Source organism: Xiphias gladius, chromosome 3 (genome assembly GCF_016859285.1).
Source record: "Xiphias gladius isolate SHS-SW01 ecotype Sanya breed wild chromosome 3, ASM1685928v1, whole genome shotgun sequence".
Classification (NCBI taxonomy): domain Eukaryota; kingdom Metazoa; phylum Chordata; class Actinopteri; order Istiophoriformes; family Xiphiidae; genus Xiphias; species Xiphias gladius.
In genome coordinates, this window is record NC_053402.1 from 11,075,970 (window position 1) to 11,098,413 (window position 22,444).

Sequence of the window (22,444 nt, forward strand, 5' to 3'; positions counted from 1 at the left end):
TTAAATATGCTCTATGGGGAATCAAGAGTTGGTTGACAAAGCATCAATTTTATTTACAAAAAATATTATGCAAACCACTGAATGTGTGAAAATTAGACATATCAAAAGACAAGAAATACCCATCCCATCAATATCTATTTAGCTGTAATGCTAATTGTGACTTCTAAGGCTCCATTTTTATTATTATTACAATGTAAGATGCACAATATACATATAACATATATTATAATTTATCGCCAACTATAGTAATTGAATCCTGTTTTTTTACAATGTTAATCGTGATATACAGTAAAGTCCTTATACATGCTAACAAAAAGGCCTCATCTAATGGTACAGGAATCGAACCTGAAGTTAATGGGTGCCACAAAGTTTAAACAGCCGTTTTATAAAACGACACTCGTGGTAGTCAGGGGATGGATTATCATAAGAAAAAAATCGATAAATTGCCAATTTTATCATAAACTCTACTATTCTTGTCACAACAGGGAGCATGCAACATATTTCGGCACGCCCACTCGTGGCTGCTGCATGTTTATTTTGCAGATTGTGTTTCGCTCTGAGCAATGGAGCTGAATAGGCGGTGCCTCTAATTCGACCGAGAGCCAGCTGGCGCGACTCCGCCCAAACAAGTCACCCCAGTAATAATATCTAACGCACCTGTAATACCGTGGTTTGGCACGCGCATTTACGCTCGGTGCTTAGACCGAATCCGCGCTCGCGAGCGAAATCCATTTACAGTCCAGTAGTAAAGAGGGCCTGGTCGGTACTCTGCTCCGTCAGCCAAACAATCCGCTCGGTTAAAGCCTCGGACAAACGTTAAACCGTGCTGAGAGCGGCGGCGGTCCCTCGGTGGAACACTCCGACAGAGCAGGAGCGGTTTGGTGAGAAAGAATGGCGGATTCGAGCAGCACCGCAGCGGTCGGGGCCGCGGGCTCCAACAGCGCTGCTGCTGCCGGGGCGGCTGGCACTGTTGCGCATGATGGAGCGCCCGGAGCTTCGGGACCCAAGACCGGGTCCGAGTCCGTGAAGGGCCAGATTTTTGACGTGGGCCCCCGCTACACGAACCTGTCTTACATCGGGGAGGGGGCATACGGAATGGTGTGGTGAGTTGTGCTTGTCGTTAATGTCGGACTACCGTAGTATCAGAATCCAAACTGCTAGCTAACATATGCTGCCTGTTAGCAAATTTTGTTTGCCTGCTAATCTTAGCTGTTGTGTGCAACAAGCGTAGTTCAGTGAATGAAAGTGTGGTCACGACGTTTGCATTTAAAACAGCTGCCCAACATTCAGACATTGTTGAACCTGTAGAAGCCCATCTTGTGGTTAGCAGGTTAGCTGACTAGCTACAGGCGTGGCTATGAGCTTTACAGGAAACAAGATTGGGAGTGATTACGCAGGACGTAGTGTGTTATCTGATCAGAAATCCTTTGCAGACTGCATTTGACCGCAAATTTAAGTTAGTTGGCACTGTAGCCGTTTTTTGTTTGTTTTTTTTTGGTTTTTGTTTTGTTTTGTTTTTTTGTTTTTCCGTCCGTTATCCGTCTCTCAGTCCTTATTCATCTCTTCTTCAGTTCTCAAACATTCAGCCAGCAGAAATGCCGCTGCAGAGGATGCAAGTGGGATTTGCCAGTTGTAGCGAGGCCTTTCCTCGTGTTATCGTTGTATGTAATCTACAGCCTTGTGTGGACACGTCAAGCGACTCCGTTGCACTTGATATCGGCGCCGAGGAGCCGCTGTCGAGGCCGAGCAGTGAACGCGATCGGAGGTGACAGCACTGCGTGTCGGTGCGAAGTGGTTTAGGTAGCGTGAGGGCTGGGCCGCCACATCCATTTCAACCGGATACGCCGTGTGCATCCTCGTCGACTCCGAACAGGAGTCTGACAGCACGGTGCTATTTTGTTTGTGTCATCGTGGTCATGTGATTCCACCCTTGCAGCATTTGATGTTTGTAAACATTGCCCAACACCCACTGGTTGGTACAGTGAAAGAAAACCAAATGGTATTCAATCGTGATTTACACCTGCTTCAAAACCGCGTGCCCCTTCGCTGTCCAGGTGTACAGATGTTTTGTTACAACTGTGATTGTTCGTGTCACAGTTCATTTCAGCCACTAGAGAAGGTAGACAGGCGCGTGAACTTGCCCAGTTTATGCAGTGTGTTGTGCAATGAGAGAAAACGTTTTTACAAATAGGAAAGATGTGATGTAACTGTTGTTCCCGTTGAGGGCGAGTGTCAGTGTAAAAAAAACCTAGATTTTTTTTTTTTTTTTTTTCTCCCTTTCACACAAAAGAAATTAGCCCATCAGTGAAGGGTTTGACAGGTTTTCATAAATTTGGCCCTGGAATTTACAGAGGCATTAACCGTAAATGTAACAGACCCAGAAACATGCCATTCTCAGCTGTTCTCAGCACTGCCTGTTCTCCATCTACTCTACACCTACACCACACTGACACTGCACCTACACTCAGGCCTACACCCACAGTACTTCACAACATAACACAGCAAAAAGACGTGTGTCACATGTGCATCTTGGCAGCGTAGGCACTCTGCAACGCCCTTTTGGAGCTTAGTACCAGCCCAGTTTCTGATACAGTCATTGTGCGTGTAATATGAGACCTGTTTGGTGCTTTCCACCCTATCCAGCTCTGCCCTGGACAACATGACAAACCAGCGCGTTGCCATCAAGAAAATCAGCCCCTTTGAGCACCAGACGTACTGCCAACGCACACTGAGGGAAATCAAGATCTTGCTGCGTTTCCACCATGAGAATATCATCGGCATCAACGACATTCTCAGGGCACGGCACATCGACAACATGAGGGATGTGTATCCTTTCAGGCTGAACAGGATGGTCTCACTGCATTTGTCTGCATGCTGTTCACGCATATGTCACCTATTCCCCGAATTTATTTTAATATGGGATTAAACTGGTTTTAAAAAAAAAATACGTAATCGATCCTTACATTTTAACTGCTGAAAGCATTCCATTCCTTGTTTTAGGCTGAGTCACCTTTTCCAAGCTGCAACTGAAATTAGCAGTTTTAATTAAAATATAATTTGGTTCATGTTTGAAAAAGAAAAAAACAATTAAAGACAGTTTTTTTTTTTTTTTAGTACTGCACTTATTATAAGCGTAGTACTCGGTAAGTGTTCTTTTAAACAGCTATTCAGTCTGGATTTAATAACCTAAACAGTGTGCAGTGAAGTTTGAAGAGTCTTTAACTCTATTGCAACAGCTTTGTTTTTGTTTTTTTCATTTGAAGTATGTGGCTTTGAGAATTCTGCTGTGACTACACCTGACTAAAACATGTTTGAGGCTGTGTGTGGCATGTGGTGAGGTTAAACCAATCAAACAGAGTTATTAATCTGGCTTTCAGTTACTACACTTTTGCCATACAGCCTCAAGATCAGTTTGACTAAGAGTTCATTGGGTTAGTTAAAAGGGAGGAAAACCTGCTGGAGGCATTCATGTTTTGGTTGGACAAGCTGTTTTTTGGCTACATATGAAATATAAATAACCAGTGCTGCTGGTGTTACTGAAATTTATTTTTGAACAGTTTCAGTAATTTTTGTTTCTTTGCTTAATAGCAATGGATATGTAGCTTGGATATGTCGGCATATTCCAGAGTTAAAAACGTGAGACGTTTTCAGTGATATGTTGGCACAAACGTTGACAGTAACCCATCTAAAATGTAGGAACATTTCATCTCAGTTTCGCCCAGTCAAGCTGTTTATCTAACACCCTTTAATTTAATGATTAAAGAATTTACTAGATTTGATTCGACATGTCTGCTGTTTTCATTCAGCCGCGTCATTCAGGTCAGTCCTTTCAGACAGACAGTAGTGACCATCCGCAGGGCAGCTAGCAGTGGGCCGTGGGCATGGCTGGTCAGTGAGTTGCTGTAACTGACTGCTACCCTGGCAGTTTCTCTGTGAAAAGCTGCTTTGTCCTCTAAAAAACGGAAAGGAAATGTATGATGTCCTTGTATTTTTTTTTGGTGTGTGTGTGTCCATTTTTTTGGGTTGCCACACTTTGTTGTATTGTGTTGCTGCTGACTTGCGATGACTCCTGATTTAGGGCTGATGTTACAAAATCCAGCGACGGCACCGGCACCAGGGCCTCTTATATCAACATGACATACAGTGTACGGCCATGCTAGCAGCTCTGTGAGGATGTAGCGACGCACAGACGGTAATGTTATTATTTTCACAGGTATTTGGTCATAAACTGAAGTATTAGACAAACTGAAATTTTGACTTGATAGTCGTGCTAGAGGAAAAGTTAAGGGACCTCCAGAGTTATTACAGTTCATCCTGAGGAGGATATGAATGTCTGTACCAAATGTCATGGCAGACCATCCAACAGCTGTTGAAATATTTCAGTCTGGACCAAAGTGGTGGACCGATTGACTGACATTGCCATCCCTAGAGCCACGCCAGCAGCATGGCTGAAAGGTACCCCCGCGTAGTGCTGCAAACGTCTGCCAAAGGACATCAGTGCAGATGTTTTAGACGCCTCCAGACTCCGACGGCCCTTGTGACTGTGTGTGTCCGACATGTGCATAATAGAAGAACCCTCAAATGAGACACTGCATATTTCAGTTGCCACCGTAGTTTCTGTGGTCTCAGCTTTTCTTCACAGGTTTCTGATGTATGATTTGAGGAACAAAATTATTGCAACAAAATCATTGCACCTATTTGACCAACCTGATTTAAGTGTAAGTCTTGCAGTCCAAAATAAGGAATCTAAAAACCTGGATAATCATCCAATGAGTGAGCTATGGAGTGTGGTTTTTAGATGATGATGTGCCTCACTGCCCCTCTAAACACCCAAAACTCATGAATATACATTTAAAGAAAGTATGATTCAGCAGCTCTTGGCTCGAGTTTTATTCATAAACTTCCATTGCTGAATGATGCAGGAGACATTTAAGAACAGTTCTTATGTTTTTCCTTGGATGCTATCAGTCGTCCTCCTTGACCCGTGCGTCCTTCCAGCTACATTGTGCAGACTCTGATGGAGACAGACCTGTACAAGCTGCTGAAGAGCCAGAGGCTGAGCAACGACCATGTTTGCTACTTCCTCTACCAGATCCTGCGAGGCCTCAAGTACATTCACTCAGCCAACGTGTTGCACCGCGACCTCAAACCCTCCAACTTGCTCATCAACACCACCTGCGACCTCAAGGTCAGCATGGACAGACACACACATACAAACACACCATCATTACAGCTCCACTTGCATTTTGGAGAATGCTGGAAACTGGAAATTGAAATCAAAGTACACATCATACAAGTTAAGAGAGAGATTAATGATGTGCAACTGTGAAAAAGATATAAAAAATAGAAAAAATAATTCTAAAAAAGTATGGAAAAAATAATCTTATTTGCAGCATCGGAGTCGGGGCTGGTCAGTTTGAGCCATCACCATGAAAAACTACTAGAAAACAAAATTTAGGCTGTCATTGCCAGTGGCTTTTTATTTTATTCATTTATATATTTATTTATTTTGTGGGTGCTCTCCGGCGTGTTGTTCAGCCTCAGAGTACACTTGTGAACTCTCGGCAGCCAACCATCAATCCCTGGATTAGTTGATCATGTGGGAGGAGTGAAGAACAAAGGCAGCACATGTTGTAGCAGCTTTCTGAAACATTCCACTCCAGGACCGAAAAAAAAAAAAAAAAAAAAATCAAAATAAACCCTTATAACTGCAGGTACACATAACATCTGTGGCTTTGTGCCACTATATTTACTTATTGTGTATATCCATTTAGTGTGTGTAATGCAATATTAAAATTGATTTCAAATAATACACAGCAAAAAAAGGTAAAATGAGAAAATGGTAAATTGAAATGAAGGGTCAAAATAACATGACCCCATTAACCTGCTACATGCAGCCAACCCCCCCCCCCCTTAAGCCCCCATTTCCCCACATCTCTGTACATTGTGTACAGTATTACTCTGCTGGATTACTGCCTTGCTCCAGATGTCCTGCAGTTTGGTCATTTGATTAAACAAAAACATAATTTAGAAGCCTTAAAAACAGGGTCTCAAGATTTAAAAAAATAAAGCAGGAGAATTGAGGTTTATGAAAGAAGTATAAAAAACCAGGAGCTGTTGCTTGTGTGTGGCCAGGTGGCACACTGATGTTTCTGACCTCTGACCCTTTTCGTGTCGTGTTCAGATCTGTGACTTTGGCCTGGCACGGATAGCCGACCCCGAGCACGATCACACAGGTTTCTTGACCGAGTACGTGGCTACGCGTTGGTACAGGGCTCCAGAAATCATGCTCAACTCAAAGGTAGGTGTGGTGAGTGACTGATGTGGATTTTGTATTTGACTGGATAGAGTCTCAATTTATTGACTCTGTGTGTGTCTGTGTCTGTGTCTCTCTCAGGGCTACTCTAAGTCCATTGACATCTGGTCAGTGGGCTGCATCCTGGCTGAGATGTTGTCCAACAAGCCTATCTTCCCTGGGAAACACTACTTGGACCAGCTCAACCACATACTGGGTGAGACACAGTTGTCGGTCATTTCCACAAGATGCTGAAACTATGAGGAGCCATATTGAAAAGTGTCCCTTACTCTCCTCTTTGTGCAGGCGTCCTTGGCTCTCCATCTCAGGAAGATCTGAACTGCATCATCAACATGAAGGCGAGGAACTACCTGCAGTCCCTGCCCGAAAAGCCCAAGATCCCCTGGGAAAAGCTTTTCTACAAGGCGGACTCGAAAGGTACGGTGATGCCCCTCATTTTGTAGACGCGCAATGTGAGAAAATAAAGGCATATTTTTTCAAAATAAAAACTACTGAATATGACTTATAGTTATCAGCAGATTCAGCAGTGTAGTCAACTGACCTACTGGTTGCTGTAAAATGAATTTACAGGTCAAAGGATTCTCCTGCTTCTTTTGTAACTGTTGGGTAACTATCAGTGGGATTAACAAAGGCACTTAAAAGTTGCATTTATTTATATTAATATATATATATATATATATATATATATATATATATATATATATATAGACTTAAAGAATATTATTGTACAGTAGGCTTTTAATTTATAATTATTTTGTTAAATACAGATCATTTGTATGGGCTTGTTAAAATAATAAACATATTGTTGGGGGGAAAAAAGTAACATTTACAATATGAACTGAGAAGATAGCATAGAGATTCATCCAGATTATCCAGTGAAGTGGTAATGTATATTCACATAATTGTCATGGTATTAATATGTTATTTAGATTTTTCGGGATATTAAAATCACACTCAATGTTCCTTAAAGTTATGTAGAAAATATGACGAGAGAAAAAAAACAATGAAAATACTGAATTACATGATTTTAATTATTGTCTAAAATCCCTGAAGTGAAGTTTGGTCGTTCTAGTAACAGTCCAATAAACATTTTGACAATAAAATAAAATAGGCAAGAAAAGCTTGTATTTTATTTTGCTGCACAACCCGGTGACTAAACGAACTAAAGCTCTTGATGAATCTAACGCAGCTCTGGACCTACTGGGCCGCATGTTGACCTTTAACCCCATCAAGCGCATCAGCGTTGAGGAGGCCCTGGCTCATCCTTACTTGGAGCAGTACTACGATCCCACAGATGAGGTACGCATAAAGCTTGGAATTGTAATAGCTGTGCCTTATTTGAATGCTCACTCCATCAATAGTAAAACTGCACCTTACTCCAAAGAGGAATTTGTTCAAACTATAGAAGAGCGTGTCTTTTTTTGGGCGGGGGGGGGGGCTTAAAACTTGTGTTGAATTGTTCTTACATCTGTGCTTTGTTTATTTTTTTGTTTTTGTTTCATCCCGTTCACATTTTGGACATGGTGCTGCACAGTTATGACTTCCCATGAAACAGCAGTAGCCTTAAAATCTAACTTTTCCCAAAACACTACCTCCGGATCAGTGCTGCTGCTGTTTTGTTTTGTTGAATAACTGTCTGCAGAACATTGCAACAGTGAAATGGAAATACAAGGTTGGCACGTCACACTTCTCTGCTTTAGCACTGAAGTTTAATAAAGTGTGTGTGTGTGTGTGTGTGTGTGTGTGTGTGTGTGTGTGTGTGTGTGTGTGTGTGTGTGTAGCCAGTAGCAGAGGAGCCCTTCACTTTCTCCATGGAGCTGGATGACCTTCCCAAGGAGAAGCTGAAGGAACTGATCTTTGAGGAAACGGCTCGTTTCCAGGAAACCTACCAGGGCTCCTGAGACACACAGGTGCATAAAAATAAAACCCGAACACACAGCTTCTTGGCAGCCTATACTAGCAGAACCACATTTCTGGTTCTGCTCTGTTTAAAAGGAAGAGCAAGTTAAGCAAAAGCACACAGTTTGTCACAAAAAGATGCATGCTTTGCTTTGTCTCCTCCTGCGTCAGATCTGTTGTCTTTAAACTGCGAGAGCCCTGAATTGAATTGGTTGTTCTGAGACCACTAGATGTCAGTGTAGCACCTGCTGTTCGTGCATGCATTTAAACACACCCAGACCTCAGCTGCAAATTTGACAGCCAGTGCACCTGTTTGCTGTCACACAGATACGACAGGACAGTAATACACTAATGTAAAACATGCACTTGTCCAGCTTCATGTGATCATGAACGTATGGCTTTATTTCATTCCTGCAAGTATTTGTAAACATGATGTCAGAGGCCTCTAAATGTATTTCCATGTAACTGAATGGACAGAACTTGGGCCACAAAAATTCATATATTTATATATATCATATCGCATAATTATGTAACAAATTAAGATTGACCTTTTTGTTTCCTGCAGTAAAGGATTGTAATGGACATTTTGGGTCACCTTAGTTTTTCATCTCTGTTACATCCATTTTTGCAATTCCTATAAGTGGTTAAATCTTACCACAAATGGTAAGGATGTTATGGCAGTGAGACTGTGACTTTACATTATTAATTCAAAGTCTGAATTTTGTAAGTGCATTTCTTCGCTTTTGTTTTTCTCTTTTCCTTAGCCCTAAAGAGTGACAAAGCCACGCAGAGGCTCGGAACAAGAAGACTCCAAACGACATGCTAAAACAAAAAGAAACCTGAATCGTCAAGAAACCAAGAAAATAGAAAACAACAAATAAGAACATTTAACTGCTTATCTTTCCATTTCTACTGCAAGAGAGAGCTAAGTTTAACTTTGATTTCTGTGGTTGGGTGGGGTGGGAGGGTCTGTCGTTCTCATACGGTTTAAGTTTTGTCCATTTTGGACTCTCCGTCTCCCTCCCTCTCGCCTCACAATTGTTTTCCAGTCAAGTGTCCCGCCTCACCCTGTCCCATCTGCAGTTACTCTCTTTCTCCTCTCATCTCATCAGACTCCTGTGTTCATCTCTCCTGCACCTGTCGCTGATCAGTCTTTCCTCTCCGTCGCTCCCTCTCATATATACACATACTACTGTATTAACCAACACCATAACTCTCTTGTCTTGCTCCATGTAAATCACAACCAGGAAAAATCGAGGGCTAAAAGAACGGGGATGCTAATCGGGTGTGTGTGTATATATAATATATATAGATAGATATATATTATATATATATATACAAAAATATAAAAGGTTTTTTTTTTTTTTTTTTTTCTCCTAAGTGTGTTTGTCGCAGTTTTTGTTTGTATACTGTTGTTTGAGTGTTTTCGGTTCAGTTCAGAGTCGTATTTGTACGTTTTGGGGTTTATATTTGCAAGTCATTTTTGAACACTTTATTTTGAGACAAACATTCAGTGTTTTTACTGGCATGTTGGCAGGTTTATAGATTTCTTTGTTGTCGCTCCTTTTTTTTTTTTGTAAAAAAAAACAAAACAAAAAACAAAAATAACTCGTGTATGATGTTCATATGAATGCATGCATTCCTGGAATTTACCAAAGTGGCAGAGATGCGAGGAGCTTGGCTGGGGAGCAACTGAGGGATATCAGTTTTCACCTTAACGACGTTTCTTGACATACAGGTTGTATCAAGAGCAGACAAACTGAACTGAACCGAACAGTCATATTCAGGAAGTGCTACGTGTTTGGAAAAAAATCTGATTGAAGCAACGAGTATAAAACAGTTTCCATGATTGCGTGTTCATTCAGATATTACAACTGTGCTACCTTAGCCCCATTTTCCAGAACATTCATGGTGCGCTGTGCCATGTCCAAACAATTTAGCTTTTTTTTCTTAAGGCAGTCCCCCCCAAACAGCACCAAAATTTTATACCATATTGTAAGAATCAGAGGACTGAATCCCCAAAGATGTACTGATCAGTAACTTCATGAGTTACTGGAAGCTCGATTGTGAAAGACTTTTTTTGTCAAAATGTAGAAACAGATGAAGAAATTCTACCAGGTCACTGAGTTAAGAGACTGGCATAATATTTAAAGTCCAGATTAGGCCCTATAACCTCAATTTTTCATGAAATGCACCCAACATCAAAGCTGATCCAGTGTCAGCATTGCATTCCTATATTAAATTACATTCCTGTAACAAAAGCATAGCGGCTGGCTGGACCACTGAAGCCCTCTGTCGTTACTCGGCTCCTCTGAATCCTCCATTTCCAAAACCAATTTTAGGGAACACTTGTTCTGGAAAATGGGGGTCAGGTTGACATCATCCTCTCCATTGCGCTGTGCTGTTTTTGGACTTCGCTCCCATCCGCTGATCCAGGACAAGCACGTGGAGTCTGCGACCTAAATGACAGTCGAAGGCCCGAATCGGAACAACTTAATATTCATTCATTCATGTGGCCACACTTGAATGCGGTCACGCGCAATTTCCAGCAGGCATTTTTTTAGATGATGAATATTTCGGCCTACGTACCCTTTTTTTTCCACAGTAGACATTTTTGACTTGTCAGTCATTGGCAGTGCAGGGGGGGAAACGAACGTTGTTTACCGTGACTCCTTTCCATCAAGTGTCCCAGCAAATCATGCCATAGAGCCAACACACACACACACAGTACGGGACCCTGAAACTCTGAAGGAAATGCCCTCACTATTGATGCTGTGGGTAACACCTGTGCTTTTTCTGCTGTGACACGCCAAATTTTTTCTGCTGCGGTGGAAAGGAATGTTAGATGTGCGTGTTGAATGGAACCGGCCTTAGTTTGTGGGGGTCCGTCGTCGCAGCTTGGCGTTCCTCAGCTGTGAGATTTTCTTTTTTTTTTTATTAACACTCCCGTTCCCCCCTCCTCTCTCTGCCTGCGTGCGTGTTGTCCCGGCCACCTGTGAACATCCTGGATGTGTATTCTTTAACGTGGGTGACTATAGCGCTGTTTCCCAGAGGCGGCTACTCCACGTTTCTTTGTGTGTGTGTGTGTGTGTGTGTTTGCACGTGTACTATTATTTCTGCGTGGTCACTGTTCCCATCGGCTGTCCGCTCCCTCCTTTCTGTGACCGTACTCATTGCCGCTCGGTGGAGCGACGCCCGCGGGTCAAGCTCGGTCCGCCAGCGCTGTCTGGACTGTGTGGATTTTTTTTTTTTTTTTTTTTTTGGCCTGTTGCACTGGGACCAGTAAGAAACACCATAGGCCATAGCCAGCACTCCGGGATCGATGTGAGGCATTTTGGTGCATGTGGTGACACGCATTCTTCTGCTCACCCTCCCAACTCTCGCCACGCTTTACTCAAAGGGCTGCCTCCTCTTCCCCCCTCCCCCTTCTGTTTTTTACGTACTCACCCTTTTCTGCTTCCGAGGGATTTGTGAAAACCCTTCTAACCTGTCCCGCTGACTTCGCTGCCGCTTTCCTCCTCCCTCGTCATTAAATCACCAAATCGTTGATGGCGGACGGTCACACAAGCAGGAAAACTCGCTCCAATCACGTGACTCAATCAGCACGCCGGCACTTTGTCTTTCCAGCCACCCTCTGTCCCCCTTCCAGGTCGTTATTTTGGGTTGGTCTTTCCCTCCCTGTCTCGTATCCTGTTCGTCCAGCTTTACGTTTCACCTGCGGCGTGTGTAACGGCTCCTGGGCTGTCTGCAGTAATTTATGTCTTTGTAAAAGTTGTTGTGTATCTGTTCATCAGTAATATAAAGCCAAGACTCTTTTTGTCGTGTGTGTGTGTGTGTGTGTGTGTGTGTGTGTGTGTGTGTTGTTTCCTCACATCTTGGGCCCTCTCCCTGCAGTTACCTGTACTTTTACATCTTTGAGACTTTTTTTTCTCTCTCTTCGTTGTGACCAACACAAACACACACTGATATTTTTTTTTCTATGTATTATGTAAAAGTTGGTCGCCACTCAAACAGGCCCTGCTTGTTTTTGTTTGTTTGTTTGTTTTTCTACAACCTGCCACCAGACCAAACATCTCACTGGGTAGCCATGGGAATGAACCAAGAGGACAACATTTTGCAATCCTCCTGACGCACTCACACACACACTTCCGCGCTCTCGTTGAGAAGTGTATCTGTGTGTTTGTGAAAAATTGCACTTAAACACACCACGTACATTCACACAGTATCAACAAGTCTAAAGGCCTGTCTGTCATGAGGCCTGTTTCCAGATATTGTTGTTTTTAAATGGTTGTTCTTATTATTGCTATTGTTGTTATATTGGTGAGTTGTTGTGTTTCTCTTTTTCTTTTTTTTTTTCTTTTTTTACATAAAAGGGAGTTAAGTTGTATCATTTTTTTTTTTAATTATTAGGATGTTTTTATTTGTATTTTTCTTCTTTATTTCTCTTATGGGCATGATTATTATTGGCCGTGTTTTCAATCTTTCTAAAACTTACGTTTTTTTGTTTTCTTGTCTTTTTTTTTTTTTTTTTTTTTTTTAATTTCCCCTCCAAGATCTTAGAAGAAATTATTTTAAAAGAAGATATTAGTAGATTGTCAAAGAGATATGAGTTATTGAGGGTTATAGTCTGTATATTCTATGGGTATTATGAATTAAACGATTAACAAAGAAACAGAATTATATACATATAATTAAATAAAATTTCCTGATACTGTTACAACCAATTGTGGATGTTTTTTTTTTTTTTTTTTTTTTTTGGCCCCCCATTTGAACTTCCGGGGCCAGTTTCACAAAGTTAATCTATTTCTAGTCCTAGTTCCTTGTAGTTCTTTGTTTAGTTCTTCACTATCTTTAGTAATAATTTGTGCAGAATTGTGGGGTGGGTGGGGTACCATTTCTGCATTTTTTTTTCTGCATTTTGACAAAAAAGTCTTTCACAATCTAGCTTCCAGTAACTCATGAAGTTACTGATCAGTACATCTTTGGGGATTCAGTCCTCTGATTCTTACAATATGGTGTAAATTTTGGTCCTGTTGGGGGGGGACTGCATTAAGAAAAAACAAATGACTTCAAAGAAACACAGTGATGCATTATGTCTACAAATACGCAAAATGACAAGAAAATTGTACAAAACAATTTAATGAGGTGCCATTTTCCATCTTTCACTCTGGGTGTCTTGCTCCTACGTATGATTGGTTGGAGACCTTTTGCCCAATTTCTCTTCATCAGTTCTTGGCTGTAGGCTATTTGGAGTTGCAGCTATTTATTGATGTTATTTCATATTAGAATATTTAAGGTTGTCTACTTGGCGCAGGGTAATTTTAATTAGACGAACAAAAACCACTCCCTGAAACTCCTTACTTTCTCATCGCTTGTTTCCCAACATTGTGAACAAACTTCAAAGTATGAGTCATGTTTTCCTTTAACCATTAATCCTTTTCATCAGTCTGTCCTACTGGTCGCAGATGTCACTGATTGTTACCATGGAAACACGGCTCTGAGTTTTAAGTTAGCCCAGGCGTAGGCTTGGTAACTTTTTAGGCTTAAAATAAGTCAGCACTCATTTTTGGGAAACTGTCTAATCTGCACTTCACACTACAGACCAGCTTGAGGTATCTTTGTGAAACTGGCCCCAGAAGTAAACTCACCACAAGAGTTAACTCCAATCTGTCTTCGTAACATGTCTCAGCTTGGCTTCTCGGGCAGCAGGAAAACAGCAAAGCAGACAAACACATGAACACGATCTGTTTATCTAAATGACCCGGTTATACACATTTATATGTCAATGGGAAAATTGCTAGAAAGTCACACTGCACTGCAGCGAGCAGATTTCTCTGTTCTTGTGGAAACCAGGCTTGTTGTAACATTTGAGAGTGGGCCCGGCCTGTTTCACCATTGTCCCTCCAGCTTTGTTATCACTACAGTACCACACTCTACTGAGATCTTGCTGTATGTATAGTGAGCATGCATGCCTCCAGAAATGTAGTTGCTTTCATATCCGGGATTGAGTTTCCATATCTCCACAGGCTGCCACATCCCCTTCGTCAAATAAGCCCAGGCTAATAAACCTGCTCCACTCCTGAATCTATGCATGTTTTTAACTATGCTTACATCTCAGAGTGACAATATGCCAACCGGAGAGGTTGTTTGCACCACCTGAGAGGTTATCATGAACAAATGACTCCCAAAAATGAAGCAGCATAAAAGGAATTCTTGAGAAGTGTTGGCTAACATGCGGTGCTTATGAATGACATACACTTTTCGTTCCTGCTGCAACAAAAGCAGTTAAAGAGAGTTATATTGCTGCCGTAAGCAGGGGAGCGGCCAGTGAGAGCTGGGGGCTGAGAGCTGGTGTTTCATTAACTGATTTTTACAGCTCTGGAGGCTTCAGGTGTCTTTTCTAAGAGTGAGTAAAAGGGAGACTTAGTCTATTCCTGTGTAATGAAAGGTTCATGAGACACATTTCTTTGGTCATACCAGTCTGTCCAGTTTTTTTCTTATCTTCAAAAGAAGACAGAGAGCAAGTTGTCCTCACTCAAGCTTTTGGATGTGTTAAGGGCTTGGGCACACTCGCCCAAGTTTTGTTTGATCACAATATTAGCTGGTCGATTCTGTCCAACAAAGTGGGTGAGATCTTGCAGAGGACTCTATCAGGGGCTCACTGGACGCTTCTTAAGGGAAGGATGAGCGTTTTTTTGTACTTCATCCTGCCAGCGTTGGGAGGATACATTCTCACCTCGCTGTACCTGCTGAAGAACCCACACATTCTCCACAGGAGGAAACGCACAGCCTTTTACTGCACATGCATCTCACATAGAGGAGGTAAGGGGGGTGGGGTGGGGTGGGTCTGCCAGGAGAGGGGATCCATAATCAAGGTGCATGATTCAAAACCTGGTCATGACTTGCGCAGTACAAAGAGCTGGGTGTCAGTCAATATTCCGGGCTTCATGAAGTCTTACTGACCGACGCAAAGATGTTTGTTATTTAAGTATTTTTGCTTCAACTTTCCACATTTTTAAGGCTCATTTCTTACACTGGTTGCACACGGTTGCCTTGTGGATTAAAGAGTCAAGACGAAAGCTTTCCTCTATAGTGTTTCTGAAAGCTGCAGAAATTGTTGATTTGGAGATCAAAGTGAAAAATATTCCTTTCCTCACTAGCTTTAAACCCAATTTTATTTTATTTTTCAGATTTAGTTTCTTGCCATTTTGTTTTTAACCTGCAGCTAAAAGCTCAAGTGAAGATGTAAAGGATTCACTGAAAAGTCAAAACAAATACCACAAGGAGCGTGTTAAAAAGATGATGCAAATATCTAATTGATAACAACTTAATGTGTTGTAGTGAAGAATAGGGCTATTTCAGTGGTTCAGTCTTGTTCTTCTTTCATTGATATCAGGAAGGATATGGAAAATTTTAAATAAAATGAGGATATAAAAATGAAATGTTAAAATGTTTGCCGTTTTCTCCTCGGCAAAAAGTTTGTCCAAATGTAGCCAAGTGTGCAACTTGTGTGTTCTCCTGGGACCCCTGACTGACTCACTGGGGCCCCTCCGCAGGCATCATCAACCCTGACTCTTGTTTGTTTGCAGGAGGCGGAGAGAGGATAGAAAACACCATGGAGGCGTTCACACAGTGAGTACCAAACTCAAGAGGTGAGCCCCTGCGCTCAGAACAGCTGTGAAAGAAGATTGTTACAGAAAGTCTCTAATCAGCTGAGCGCAGTCCAGTTCTCCCCGATTTGCTCTTTTCTCTCTGATGAGGTAGAAGTGATTATCCAGCCTAGGAAACTGTCGTATATTTGATAAAAGAATGATACGTTTAGAGATTTCCTGTGTTTATACATTCAGCACCTCTCCACTTGCTTGTATGTCCTGTATTAGAGGTTTTGGGGCCTCTTCTGGAAATCTGAACTACCTCTTCTTATCGCCTGTGTCATCAGACAAGTTAACAAAGGTGCTAAAATCCTAGTATTAAAGATATCGGTGTTGCTGGGTGTCAGGACCGCCTAAAAATCGTTTATTGATCTGTAAAAAATAGTATTGGGCTTCGTGTAGGAATAGTTCAACACTGTGTGCAATCCTTTGTTGTACAACCTTTTAAGAGACTGGTTCCTGTTGTTTCTCATTGAAAGAGTGGAGCGCTGCAGAAGCTCTCTCAGTTTACAGATGTCAAATGTGTGCATTCTAATTTTCGCATCTTTTCTCCATCTGCATTTGTGTCTCCAGCGCAGTACAGCAGGGCACGCAGATGCTGGAGCTGGACTGTCACTTGACACATGACGGCCATGTGGTGGTGTCACATGATGAGAATCTGCTTAGGCAGACCGGACACGACGTCACCGTCTCCTCACTCAATCTACAGGTGCTAGGACAGGTCTCACAGGACTGTGGGTTAGGCCAAAGGTCACGCTGAGACAGCAGCTTTATTTTAGACCCCCACCTCGGCACGGAAAAGGGTTTGTTACACAAAACAGGGCAAGTTTCTCATCTTGTGCTCAAACACAGTAGCTACGTTTAAATTTTAGGTATTCCCCTACGCTCCGGGTTAGACATATGCTTCGGTTTAATTGCAACATGCAAAATATCCACTGTAAACTTAACTGAGATGCCTTGAAGCACATGTACCGTGCAGCAAGATTTTTAAGTTAGGTAGTAACCGCACTAGATAACAACTGGAACAGTTTTTTTTTACCTCAGCGTGCGCTGAAGAGAGACATGTTTAAATCGTTCATACGCACACGAATCTGCATCTGAGTTTTCCCCAGTTTTCCCTGGTATCTGAGTAAGTGTTTACTTTTCATGGTAATCACAATCAGTATCACAATAATCTTCTTCATTTTATGTCTCCACATATCTGTTCTTCAACTCTTCTAGGATTTGCCTCTGTATAAGGAGAGACTGGAGGTGACATTTTATGCGGGTGAGTTCCTCCTCTCGTTATCTAAATTCTCAATCATTAACAAAAAGCTGTTTGACGCAGAAGTAGGTCGGAAGGTGTGGGTGTGTGTGTGTGGTGCAACCTTCCTTGTCGCCCCTCCCATCCTCCAGGTCACTACAGCAGCGGTGCAGACAGGAAGTTCGCTCTGCTGGAGGACGTCTTCAGGAAGTTCCCCAAGATGCCTGTGAGCATCGAGATCAAAGAGAACAACCACCAGCTGATAAAAAAGGTACAGTACACCTAAAAAAAATACTAAAAAAAAAAAAAACTCAGCACTTACCCAAAGGATATGAAAGAAACTCCCCAGTCTGTACTGTCTTCACTCTGCGGAAACCTCCACTTTCATTAAAACTGTGGTACAATATTTGATTTTAAAGTTGCTTCCCAAAATCCACACAAGTTGTAGCGCTGTAAGAAGTCAAGACATATGTAGCACTGTTGAAAGTAAATAGACGGAAACTTGATAAGCACATTGTGGTTCTGAGTTTTTTGGTGCTTAGCAGATATCCAGTTACATGTCAAGAATACACCTGACGGTCAGCTTTAAATTGCAGCCCCCATTTGTCTGTTTTTATCCTGCCTATGAGCAATTTTTAAGCATCAAAGCTCTTTTTTTCTGTAGTGTTTTCAATATTTTGTCCACCTCAGGTTTATTGTCTAACGCCCTTGTCTTGCATACTTAAAACTGCCGTGCCCATATTAGTATTTGTGACAGTAGTACTATTTCATTTGCTTACGTTTCTTTCACGTTTTACGTTGGATTCTCATCATTCATATTATTCTGGGACCCCCCCCCCTTGTCCGTCTGTAGGTGTCTGACCTGGTGAGACGCTACAACAGGGAGGCGTTCACTGTCTGGGCCTCTGTGAACTCCAGGATCATGAAGGAATGCCACAGAATGGTACATAAACCGCTTGGGGGAGACAAAGTTACTTGGAAAGTATTGTACTACTATTTCATAGACAGTATCTCATTTTTGCTCAACATAGTCATGTCAAAATCTAGCGCCACTACAAGCGTCTCTTAGTGCACCATCGGCTGTATGTCTTCACTCTTTTTCAACACTGTGTCAGCATCGCTCCCCACATCCACAAAAACTGTCTCTGTATCAGTGTGTGCACCCAGCCTGAATCTCTCTGTGTGTGTGTGTGTGTGTGTGTGTGTGTGTGTCTGTATCTTCCTTGTAGAACAGCTTGATGCCGTACAGTTTCACTGGGGAGCGAGGTGTGCTGCTTCTGCTCCTCTTCTACACCGGCCTGCTGCCCTTTGTGCCGCTCGGAGAGAGTTTGCTGCAGTTCTACCTGCCACGCATCTTCAACAGGTGTGGTTGCGTTGCCTGTGTGTCGTTGCATCCCGAGTCCATGTGTGTGTCATGACACAATAAGGTCTTTAGCCCTCATGCTTGGACTATACCAAAGTTGTCTTTATGTCTATGCCCAATGTTTTTCTCTACGTTTTATGGCTGCATTAATCTGAGTTTTAACATATCACATGATGGTATGTTAGTCACTTTGGCTGTAAACCATTCTATATATTCCTCTGGTTCAATCCGCTCAGATTTTTCCTCCCCTAACCTTTGATGTACGGTAAATGTGTTACTATTGTTTCTCTCTCGCTGTGTCTGTGTGCTGCTGAAGGACCTTCTTTTCTGAGAAGCACATCCTGAGGAACAAGCTCATCATCTCTTTGTTAGAAAAGTGAGTAACGATTTTAAGAAGGCCACTGCAGCCTTTCGTACAGCTCACTTCTTTTGGTTTTTGAAATCTAAAGTGGTAATGAGAGAGACTTTGCCAAACATTTCCAGGACAAAAAACTAAAAGTATGACTGACAGGGGGAAAAAGCACTACTAAGAACATTACATCCAGAGTACATGAGGGGATGTTTCTATGCAGAATTATAACATCTTGAGCTAAAATGAAGCAGTTTATATAGCAGGAAGATCAAATTCTGTATTATTTTTGACTGTAGTTTGTGTATACAGTAAATTTTTCATGGATTTTTAAATGCTGTCATTCCAGAGTAACTATGAGGAAGAGTCTTCTTAAACACCTCGCAGCCCGTGGAATGCAGGTATGAAACCATTACAGCAGTGCATAGAAGCCTACACAAAAATGCACTGATTTAAGCAGCACTATCTCTCTCTCGATCTATCTATCTAGTGCAATATCTACTATAATGTAGATCTAGGAAAAAAAACATATTTTGGCCCCATCTCAAATGATTCTCTTCCCCAGATACAAAAACAAGACTTTAAAATCAATGTCCGCCAACCAAAAAAATGTCTGCATCATTAACTGTGGGACTTCATTTAATCAAAGAATATATTGGTTTAATGCAGAAAACACACACACACACACACACACACACACACACACACACACACACAGCTCACACAGCCACTGTGTGTATCTCTGATGCATCACCTCTGTCCTGATGTGAATAATCTCTGCCGGGATGAGATCACCAGCATCGTCAGGCCATGAGCGATCACCAAATAGTTTGAGCCTGAAAACAATTGAAGTCATATGCCTTAGCTTTGTCAGCTGCTGTGAGGGCCTCAATGCATTTGAACACATCCAATTCTGAAGTGGTGATTGAGAAAAGCTCTTCCCGCCATCATCCACATCAAAACATGTATTTTTCTTTTTATCAATCAATATTTCCTGAAAATATATTTTATTCTTTTCTTCTGACCTTATTAAGACCCAATATATAGAAAACTACTGAAGCCTTAACCTCTCTGTTTGCCCCACACTGGGCTCGCAGATGCGATGAAGGTGACAAAATACAAAAATGAAAAATATATATATGCATTTCATGTGTTATGTAGATAGACCTCATATGAACAAACTGTTACAAAACTCCAAAAAGAGAAATCCAGATAGATTTATTCAAGATTTTGGAGAGGTAGTGATGCTAGAAAGTACTGTCAACACCACAAGGCATGAAGCTCAAAAGTAATTGTATTTAACCGTGTTTTACAGCTGAGGTCTCTTCTGAGAAATTATGCGTGGTGGATTTCTGAAACATTTCATCAGTTCAGAATCATGTCTATAAGCATTTCTCTTAAAAATTAGGAGAAGTCATGAGGTATCAAGGTGACGAAACAATTGCAAGTTTGTTTTTGGGTTGTTAAGGAAGGCCTTTTGTCTCCAGGGTCCCAAACAGATCACTATGGTTGACTAACATATCCGTAATTGCAGGTGCATTTGTTTGTGTGCAATGAAGATGACGACATAAAGGCTGCATTTGAAGTCGGAGCCACAGGGGTTATGAGTGACTATCCGACTGTTCTGTCAACCTACATCCGCAAGAACAGAAGTCAGGATTGACCTCGAAACACATCCAGTCACGATAACTCCAAAGTGGCAGCTTTCTGACGAATGAGGGGGGAAAAAAAGAGAAAAAAAGAAAAGCTTTGTAAATAGAAGAAGTGTGAGACCCACTTCCACGCCCATGACAAGATTAGTCAAAGAGCTGGCAACTATTAAACACAGTGGGAACAAAACTATCATTCTGCTCTTTAATCTCAAACCCTAATCACTGTTGATAGAATTACTTGTTTGTTGTGTGATCTGCAATCAGTTCATTCAAATGGCCTCCAGCCACAGCCTTTCAGACACAGCCCAGTGTTCAGAGAAACAGCCATTGATTCTCTCTTACAGCAAATCTACCAGTGCTAGAGTGAATGTTTAACCATGTCAGCTGACATCCCTTTTTCTCATGATAAGAGAGGAAACGTGACTTTGTTTTGACTGTTTCGAATGTTATTTTCTGACATTATTGATTGGTTTGAGTAAGTGTTGGACAAAGTAAATAAATGACGTGGGACAATTCACTTGGAGCTATGCTGTCATATTCCTTTTTCTGTGCTGATAAGTTGAAAGGAACACAAATGTGGCGTCAGAAACCAAAGTAAAGAAAAAGTACATTTTTTGGCACTACAGATATATCCATGCAGGTGCGTTCAGGGTTGTCAATGTAGTATATAGGCTGTGTTGTGCATCAGTGTTTAACAGAGTGCCACATCTGCTATATGTGCACACATAGCCTGTGGGAAAACATGTGCCGTAAACCACACCTGTGTCCTTGTTTTCCCAGGCCACGGTCAAAGTCGACTGATATTCAACCAGTCTGTTAGTGAAACAGAGGCTGTATTTTTCTGACCCTATTTGGCTGTGCCTTGCAGTGTGACAAGTGAGTTAATGGAATATAGTGTAAGTGGATCAGTGCAGACGGAAAAAAAAAGGAAAGGTTTGGATAAGTGACCCAGCAGAGAAACTTGCTGCTCTTGTGATCATATGACCTGGGACAAAGAGCTGCCATTGAGGACACAGGGGGGCACATCATCAGTAATATTTTTAGGAATCGAGGGGTTTATCAACATTAAGGGATGTTTTGATTCACATATTACATATGTTGGGACCAAATACCTTAAAAATCGAGGGCTTTTGGGGGGACCGAACTTAAGTATCATCCACCAGAACTACAGTACCTTCCTAGAGGGAAGGCTTTTCAGTTGAGTTGACTAGTTGCCTAACCGATCACAAAAATGAATCTGAAACAACTTTGACGGTGTGTCTTTGGGGTTTTTGGACTTGATCAGACAAAACAAGACATACAGTATTAAGACGTCACCTTCATGAGTGATGGAAATTTTCCTCTATTTTTAGAATATTTATAAACCAAATGAATGATCAATTAATTGAAAAAACAGATTAATCGATAATGACAATAATCATTAGCTGAAGCCCTATTTACCCAACACTGTTTAGACAAAATCCCTATGGACATAAAATTTACACAAAATATAACTGAAGGGTTAAATGAATCAATAAAATTTGAAATCTTTTTGTCTTTTTTCTCTCAAAGACCAACTGGGAATTTTTTACAGTTTGTTTGGAGGTTAGTAAAAATGTTTAAGGTGGATTTGGACCTCTGTGTTTTCAAAAAATCTGGGCTACAGGTCTGCATGCAGCACACGAATCCTGGAGAAACAAGCAAACACACAACTTCAAGTCAGACATGCTATTCAATCAAGAAACCACAACAACCTCTGTCCCTCCCCATTCTTCCTGTGAAAGGATATTAAACATTTCCTGAATCTTGTCACATAACTGTTAATACACACCCGTTTTTTCGCAAGCAGTGGAGGAAGCATTCAGATCCTTTACGTAAAAGTAATGATACCACACTATAAAAATACTGAGTCCTTAGTTGAAATGTTGTAAAAGTATGTAAGTAAAATCAGGAAATCCTACTTTCTTACATGCTTATGTACTTATTGAGTG

At 41.5% G+C, this 22,444-nt stretch overlaps 2 protein-coding genes across 2 annotated transcripts; both read left to right on the forward strand.

Moving 5' to 3' along the window:
- Positions 1-682: 682 nt before the first annotated feature.
- mapk3 (mitogen-activated protein kinase 3) lies at positions 683-12,711 on the forward strand. Its single transcript, XM_040115531.1, has 9 exons — positions 683-1,103; positions 2,644-2,826; positions 4,999-5,188; positions 6,185-6,301; positions 6,398-6,512; positions 6,602-6,733; positions 7,506-7,615; positions 8,098-8,226; positions 8,980-12,711. The coding sequence occupies exons 1-8, from the start codon at positions 892-894 to the stop codon at positions 8,215-8,217; spliced, it is 1,179 nt and encodes a 392-aa protein (XP_039971465.1). The 5' UTR covers positions 683-891; the 3' UTR covers positions 8,218-8,226; positions 8,980-12,711.
- Positions 12,712-14,530: 1,819 nt separating this feature from the next.
- Positions 14,531-21,037, forward strand: gdpd3a (glycerophosphodiester phosphodiesterase domain containing 3a). Its single transcript, XM_040115545.1, has 10 exons — positions 14,531-15,037; positions 15,805-15,847; positions 16,441-16,576; positions 17,089-17,134; positions 17,263-17,381; positions 17,964-18,053; positions 18,340-18,473; positions 18,790-18,849; positions 19,172-19,223; positions 20,357-21,037. Exons 1-10 carry the CDS (start codon positions 14,668-14,670, stop codon positions 20,483-20,485), a joined length of 1,179 nt encoding a protein of 392 aa, XP_039971479.1. The 5' UTR covers positions 14,531-14,667; the 3' UTR covers positions 20,486-21,037.
- The last annotated feature ends 1,407 nt before the right edge of the window (positions 21,038-22,444 follow it).